Source organism: Dendropsophus ebraccatus, chromosome 1, assembly GCF_027789765.1.
Source record: "Dendropsophus ebraccatus isolate aDenEbr1 chromosome 1, aDenEbr1.pat, whole genome shotgun sequence".
NCBI classification, from domain to species: Eukaryota; Metazoa; Chordata; class Amphibia; order Anura; family Hylidae; genus Dendropsophus; species Dendropsophus ebraccatus.
The window spans coordinates 151,260,251-151,268,589 of record NC_091454.1 but is presented as its reverse complement, the minus strand read 5'-3'; the positions used below and the strand labels follow the sequence as shown (position 1 = coordinate 151,268,589).

Genomic DNA, 8,339 nt, shown 5'->3' with positions numbered 1-8,339 from the left:
TTTCCTGCATGTGGGTATAAAGTGCCATGCTAGCGCAGGGCAACCCTCCCATGGGAAGGAGTGCCATTTGTCACTTCGAAGCTGGATTGAGCTGGAATGGAGAACAATGGTCATGTCGCATTTACAAAGCCCCCATACTGCCAAGACAGTGGAAACCCCCCACAAGTAACCCGATTATGGAAACTACACCCCTCTAGGAATGTCACAAGGGGTCTAGTGAGCATATAGATCCCACTGGTGACAGGCACATAGATGGAGCAAAGTGCTGTGAAAATTAAAAATCAATTTTTTTTAGACTAAAAGGGTGGTCTAGGCTTGAACTTTTTATTTTCACTGGGGGTTAAAAGAGGAGAAAAAAAAGTGCAATTTTTCCAGAGTACAGAAGTACCCCATATGTCGGCATAAAATGACATGTGGGTACAAGGCAGGCCTCCAAAGAGATGGAGTGCCATACTTATTTGAAGCCTAAATAAGGAGATATGCGTTGGATGACAGTTGCAGATCAGGAGAATAAAAATATAACACCCATAAAAGAACCCCATTACAGAAACTACACCACTTAAAAGGGGTATTTCCCTAAAAACTTTTATTATTCAGTAAAATGTAGAACCATACCTACCTGCATTCTGTAATATGCTTCTATTTTCGTTCTTGCACTGTTCCTCAGCTTTCCCCGTCGATTCTCCCTCTCAGATGGCAAAATCAGCTTCTGCGCAGGTCCACTCTGACATGCTTGTTTTCTTTTTCTCCCACCATCGGAGATGCGGGTCACATGATCCACTTAGCTAACCAATGACAGCTTACTTGGCCCAAAGGAAACCTCTCAGTAATCACGTGACCTGTGGCAGAACGCTGATCTGCAGCATATCATGAGAACAATTGGCACTCATGAGATGCTGCTTTCTCCTGCAGCTGGTGGTGGGGTCATACATCCCATTCCCCTAATCACACACACACAAGTGTCAGCATCTAAACACAACCTCCCCCATGGCTGTCCGCACCCCCAGGACACAAGTTTCACCTACGCACAACAGTCAACAAAGCCTCCCCCCAGGGTGGCCAACCCCCCTCCCCCCCCCCCCGCTGGTGGCACCGACTCCCTGAGCGTCCCCCCACCGGGACACAAGCCCGCCAGGACACAAGTTTCAGATGCATCATCACAGCCTGACCCCCCGTAGGCTCCAGCCCTCACAGACACATGTATCTTCAGCATCTACACAGCCTCCCCCGGCTGCCAGGCACTGGACCCCCCTGACCTCCCCCCTTCCCCCCTACACAAGTGTCAGCAGCAGCACCAAATAACTGCCCCCCCCTTTGGGACAAAAGTTTCAGATGTATCATCACAGCCTCCCCCTGGAGACTCCAGTCCTCACAGTCACAAGTGTCATCTGGAGCATCTACACAGCTTCCCCCTGAGGCTGTGTATATGCTGCAGATGCCACTTGTGACTGTGAGGAATGAAGCCTCTGGGGGGAGGCTGTGATGATACATCTGAAACTTGTGTCCCAAAGGGAGGGAGGAGGCGGATATTTGGTGCTGCTGCTGACATTTGTGTGGAGGAGGGGGCTCGGGGGGGTTTGGTGCTGGGCGGCCGGTGGAGGCTGTGTAGATGCTCCATGTGTCTGCAAGGGCTGGAGCCTCCAGGGGCAAGCTGTGATAAGGCATCTGAAATTTATATATGGGGTGGAGGTGTGTGTGTGTGTGTGTGGAGGGGGTTAGGGTGCAGGCAGCTGGAGGGAGGCTGTGTTCATGGGGCAGCTGAAACCTGTGTACAGGTTGGGGGGGGTGTTTGCGGGCAGCCGGGTAGAGGCTGGTGATGACACTTGCATCTGTGGTTTTAGACAGGCAGGGGCAGGACAAGTATGGACCATGATGGTGCTGTACTGCATGGCCATCGCCATTTTAGCTGTATATAACCAGAAAAAAGTTCAAAAACAAGAACGGCATGAGATGGCTCAAAATGGACTTGGTGAGTATGGCTGGTAAGGTTGCCTACCATTAAATTTTTTTAGACTGTGAGAATACCCCTTTAAGGAATGTAATTATGGGTGTAGGGTGCATAAACATTTAAAAAATTACTTTTTCCTGGATTAAATGTGCTGCAGAAGGTGAAATTTTCACACTGGTCAAACTGTCAAGCCAGTATGACTTTCTATGTCGGCATGTGATGCTGACATGAAAAGTCTGCCCTCCACTAATTATGATGATTGGGTTCCCTATAGAAAAAAATGTGCATGTGGCCCTAATCCTTTGTTAGTAAAAGTGAGGTAAGAATCTAAATCAATACGCTATAAATATGTGGCATGCTTTGAAACAATCTCCAAAGCAGAGGCCTGGATTATCAGGTCAGGTGTTGATTGATAACACGTGCCCCTTCTAATCCCTCTTTTATGGCACACTCTGCACCTTTTTTTGGTATCTTCCTTTCTTTCCAAAGTGGGGGACTTGCCCAGGAAAGTGTTGTTCTGGTACGTTATGGGGTCTTGCAGTTCCAAAAGTACTTGGTCCGCTTCTCCCCGGCTACAAAGGATAAGGGCCTTAAGCAGGGGTGTAGCTAGGATTCATGGGGTCCCATAGCAAAAAACCTTATGGGGCCCCCTACAGACTATAACATATATATTTGGTGATGTGGCAAAAAAAAAATCTCTTGTGGCCAGAGGCAGAATCCTGCGAGAAGCCACAACAGTGACTGGCAGAGGAGAAAGACCATGTCTTCTTGTTCTGTCTATCCACTGTATTTACCTATAACAGCGTATTAGGAGCCTCATGGTTATATACATAGGTGCAGGAGCAGACTACCTTTTGCTTAACCTTTTATTTACTGCAGTGTGTAAGTGACCCAGTGTTCTCTTACATGCTGCAACACAAAAAAAGGGTTAATACAGAAGACAATTATCTCTCTCTCCTTCACTACTCCTGCACTGACAACCCCTGACCTCTGCAGGAGCACAGCGGTCAGAGGTTATCAAGGTAGTGAGGCAGAGAGCTAATTGTTAACCCTTTTTTGTGTTGCAGCATGTAAGACATGGGTCTCCAAACTGCGGTCCTCCAGCTGTTGCGAAACTACATTTCCCATCATGCCTGGACAGCTAAAGCTTTGGATTTGGCTGTCCAGGCATGATTGGAATTGTAGTTTTGCAACAGCTGGAGGGCCCATGATGTAAAAGAACACTGGGTCACTTACACACTGCAGTAAATAAAGGGTTAAGCAAGTAAAATAAGGGTTATCTTCCCTGGGCCCCCTCCCTCTACGGGCCCCATAGCAACCGCCTTTCCTGCCTCTATGGTAGCTATGCCACTGGCCTTGAGTACAATTACCTGAAACTGCAGGAAGGTCTCTGTGTTGCCAGCACATTGGAAAACTACAAAAGTAATGTACATATCCATTTGGACCATGTGCACAGCCAGCTTCTTGTACCACATCCTGGTCTTCCTCGTGGCTCTGTATGGCTTGAGTACTTCATTAGATGGATCAACACAAGTACAATTGGATTTCAGTGGTACCTCGCACAGTGACAGGAGTGGTGCCATTACCTTGAAGTGTGGTCAAATTAAGGACATCACGCTTGTCCCTATACTTGACCAACACCAAATTTTCATAAGTAAGGGCGCTGCTCTCACACCTTGAGATTTCTAGGGAGCCTTTTTGCTTTTACCACATGGCATCACAAGCTAAAGTAGCTCGGGCAGCGAGGAACTAGAAGAGGTTAATGCTGGTGTTGAAGTTATCCACATACAGGTGATCTAGCAGTGGGTACATCAGTTCTCAAAGGATATTGCCGCTAACTCCCAGGATGGGGGGGGCATTCTGGAGGCTGAATGTGGGTATCCCTCCCTTCATAAACTCTAAACCTGTGAGTGTACCGAGGTACTATTGACAGGTGTCCATCTCTGGGGTCTAGAAAAAGACGAATTTGGGCCAAAAATTCTTGAGTATAAATATTGATCTGAGCCACCATTAAATTTATGAAATTCTTATTGAAAAAAGATTTTTTAAAAATCTATTTCTGTGAGGCCAGTGGATTCCTGAGCAGCCAACACACTCGGGAATCTGTGGCTCAAAGTTTTCAGGGACTTTGGTCCAGGTGGGGTCACTTGAGAGGGCTTGTCTCATCGAGTATTTGTGTGTTATGTACTAATTTTACTATTTTATTTTCATACCAATAGAAAAACAACTGAACCTCTGACATATTATAATATATAAATTTTATTGTTAAAATTGCAAAAGAATAACAAAATAATGAATAAATACACAATGAACCATGGCTGACAAGAAATATTAAAAACGACAAACATACAATGAGGGGGCTGCTGCAGATGGACACAAGTAGATAAATTAATAAATAAATAAGTAAATGGTAGACTAAAGTGCTAAATACAGTACCAAGAAAGCTATAGGTAAATAGTATATACTAAGCAAGCCAAAGGAGTGCAATAAACAATTCATAAATTACAGCTGATAAAGAAATTACTAAAGTGTCCTACCATAAATAATAAGGGTCAAAGTGTCCACCGGCGGTCCCCACCCCAACGCACGTTTCGGCGTAGCCTTTTTCTTATATATGTGTTATTTTATTTTCATGTTGTGTATTTTACTTGTTTTTAAACGTTTTTACTTGTGGGGCTTGAATAAAGATAAAATAAAAACCTGTGCCCAAAACAAGCTGCTACTGATCAATGATGTGCGTCACTGATCAGAGCTCTGTGGTGGCAGACCACAGACAAAAAATATTTTGCACCAAAATAAACCTGTTGGATCAGCAGTAAGGGGTGGACCACAGAACCGTCCAGCCACACAGAACTAAAAGGTTTCTGGTGGCACAGACAGGGATCCTCAAAATAAAAAATAAAAAAATCAGCCACATTGGCACACATGGGGATCATCAAACAATAAGGCGCTGCTAGCAGATCAGTGGGTACTGCTAGCTGGACAAGGGGGGCTCAGGAGAGGAAGCAGGGGGGAAGATACAGGGGATTATGATGCAGGGGGAATGTTAGCAGCACTGAGAGCACCGCTAGCAGGATCTTCCTGCAGACACTCCCTGCAGATACAGGGGGCAGCAAGGAGGAATGGGGGCAGCAGGCACAGCAACATGGACTCTGCTCGCCTTTTCTTCAACCAGCCCAAGACTAAAAATCTGCCTTTTATGGCCTGACTATCTGGTAAGTACAGCTATTTTACAGCATGATAAAAAAAAGAATTTATGTTACAATCTATATTAAATTGATTAATTTTTTTTATACCCGTAATCAATTACAGCTGTTTTTCTCTACTACATGTGTGCTAATGGTCACTTCCCTCTAGACTTCAATAGAGCACTTTATTACATTGAAACTAGGACCTTATTTTTTACTGAAAATTAAGTCCGTATTTTGCTTTTAATATACTGTGTATGAACATAGCCTAAATCTGCAGCTTCAAATGTCCAGCAGCTAATTTGCAGCAGATCCCATACATATGAATGTTCCCTTGGGCTATGTCCACGCAATGTCTTTTTTAAGTGAAAAAGCAGCCATTACAGTGATTCCTCAACTTACAATGGCCTCAAGATACAATATTTTCAACATACTATGTTACTTTCTGAACCATCGTAAATTGAGACCAGACTCAACATACAATGCTACAGACAATCAGGATCTGCGGAACATGTAAAAAAAACTAGCTGATCAACCAATGAAAGTGGCCATTTTACTGGTAAAATCCCAGTATTAGTGAAGTGAAAGTGCTGGTTGAATGCCTGGGATCTCCGCTCTACAGTACAGTATAAGACCATGTTCACACAACGTAAGATCTGTACTAATCACGGCGGTTGTGGGCCGAGGGAATCCCGGACAGAGTGTATACACATGGTATACACTCTGGCCAGGATCCCTAGCAGCGCCGTAGAAAACAGACATGTCAGTTTTCTGTGGCCGCTATTCATTGAACAGCGGCCACAGAAAACCCTGTCAGTGCACATTATGGAGCGAGTGGCTCCGGACGCACGCTTCATAGTGTGCAGTTGGGAGTTCTGATGCTAGCACGCATCAGAACTCTGTGGTGCTTAAGATCATCACAGAACTGCCCATCTCATACTACATGTGAACATAGCCTGATGTCCTCTACTGCTCTTTACCTATGCCAGGATGAGTTGCACCATTGGGCATCCGGTAAGGGCAGCTTCATTGTATTTTTCTGGGCCCCTGTGTGATCTGCATAGGACCTAAAAACGCTCCAGTCCTCTACATAGAAAGAAATTTAGAGTCTCTTGTAGCTCTTTCTGACTGTTGCTGTATCCATATTAGTTAGCTGCTTATTTTCCTTTAAATTTGGGATTTAGAACCAATTACCAGTTTTCCATAGAGTTTTGGTCTCAACATACAATGGTTTAAACATACAATAGTCGTCCTGGAACCAATTAATATTGTATGTTGAGGGATCACTGTATATTAGAATGTTTTCAATAGGTTAAACAAATAATATCATCTGTACATTAAAAAAACAACAGTTTATTATACAATAATACATAAGGTTGCATTAAATAAATTACTTTAGTGTGAATGGCACACTTTATCCATGGAACAACTTGTTTCTCAGATATTCCTCCAAACACTGAATAGCATTATCATCAACTCTTGGATTAAATTTATTAGCAAAGAAATGGTGTTGCTGGACCAACCAGTGCAAATCCCCAGCTCCGTATATACATACATCTCTTCTGTGCCTTCCAGTGCACATAGAATAAGGGGCTCCACGTTTCATATTCCCTTCAAGACTTCCCCATTTAACTAGTCTGGCCAATGCATTTAAGTCTGATGTATCATATTTGATGTGACTGGGTAGAGATCCGGGCATTTCGGGAACCCTTTGCAGTGTCGCCCAAACATACTCATCTGGGCTATATGTATCATTAGCCCATTCTAAAAATTCTTTTGCTATAGGGTTGTCAAACAGGGATTTCACAAAGTCTCTGGTGAGCACCACATAAGCATTGCCACTAAAAATTGGAATATTTAAAGGTGGTGGTTTTTTTAGCATGCCGATCTGCACATTATTATCTTTAAATTCATAGTGATACTCCCAACGGATCTTTTTATATAGAGGTGGTTTCTCAGACTCCATGTTGTTTTTGCCATTTAAGAGCTTTAATGCTTGAACAATTTCTGCATTTGTCTTTAAAGGGAAATCTGTTCCACAGGTGTTTAAAAGATACTTCCAGTCAACAGTGCTATTCAACAAGTCCTCCATGCAATAGAGATCAGCCTGGACACGAGACCACGAGGCATAGACTACAGATTCCCGTTTAGATGACACAAATACATTGGGAAAACATGAACTTATGGCTTTCACTGCCGCAAAAAAAGTTTCTGGAGATTTCAGGTCCACGTGTATGCAATAAACATTCTGAGGCATGTAAATTGATCGTAGCAGTCTTTCAAACATCTCAATGTCATTATGAATTACCATAGAATAGGCAATAGGATAATTTCTTTCCTCATCACTGAGACTAAACGTGACATATTTCCTAATTCTTTTGAAATTAGTACAGTCTTTAGTTATATCCAAATAGTCTGCCTCCGTGGCTATTGTTCTTCTATTTGCCACAATTAAGTTGTCAGTAAGAGCTTTCCTTACCTCATCGGGGTCACCACTGATGACTCCGGAACAGTCGATTCTCTCAGAGGCTAAAAGGTTTAAATCCTGGTAGTAAAGATTCCTGCAATATTCACTCTTAAATTCATTATTCGGATTGTTGTAGTCCAGGTTACAGTCCATGGAATTATACATCATTACAATTGTAAGAAAAAAGAATAAAGTGCTTCCAAAAGCGAGACATTGTTTGGAGTTCTGTCTCAGTAGCCTCCTGTGGAATTTGATAAGCATTGTCCATAATTTTATAGGCAACAAAAACATAATGTCTTTTTCTCAAACTAATGTTCTATTTTCCATCGTTCACCTGCAGCCTCTGCAGTTAGTGTGGCTAGAGAGACAGGAGGCTTGTGAGATATGTTGTAACTGGAAAGATAACTTCATTGATAATGTGACTAAATGTGAATAAAGGACTGGTAGATCCTGTTTTGTTAGTTTCCTTAATAGGCTTTCCTTAATAGGGAAGTTTCTGGGTCAGGCGTGAAATTAGATTGTGTAACGTTTACTATGTGCATAAAGATGTCTTGTATATGTAAGAAAATGGACAAGTAAGGTATTGTATGCAAATGCTACTGGTATAATTGGCCACATGTAAGATGTATATATTGATTAAAAGTATCAGGGAAGCATAAAAAATAGGTACGCTTCTCATAAACTTGCTTAAATGTCACTTTAAAAACATTTGATGTTACAGAAAATGTCAAAATTT

The 8,339-nt window shown here is 42.8% G+C and overlaps 1 protein-coding gene across 1 annotated transcript; it reads right to left on the bottom strand.

The window, feature by feature from the left end:
• Window positions 1-4,255: 4,255 nt before the first annotated feature.
• LOC138778884 (beta-1,3-galactosyl-O-glycosyl-glycoprotein beta-1,6-N-acetylglucosaminyltransferase 3-like) lies at window positions 4,256-8,002 on the bottom strand. The gene has a single exon (XM_069956540.1). The coding sequence runs from the start codon at window positions 7,892-7,894 to the stop codon at window positions 6,551-6,553; it is 1,344 nt and encodes a 447-aa protein (XP_069812641.1). The 5' UTR covers window positions 7,895-8,002; the 3' UTR covers window positions 4,256-6,550.
• Window positions 8,003-8,339: the final 337 nt, after the last annotated feature.

What these genes read in the sequence shown, in the direction of transcription:
- LOC138778884 (XM_069956540.1), bottom strand. Translation starts at nt 7,894, where the DNA reads ATGTTTTTGTTGCCTATAAAATTATGGACAATGCTTATCAAATTCCAC.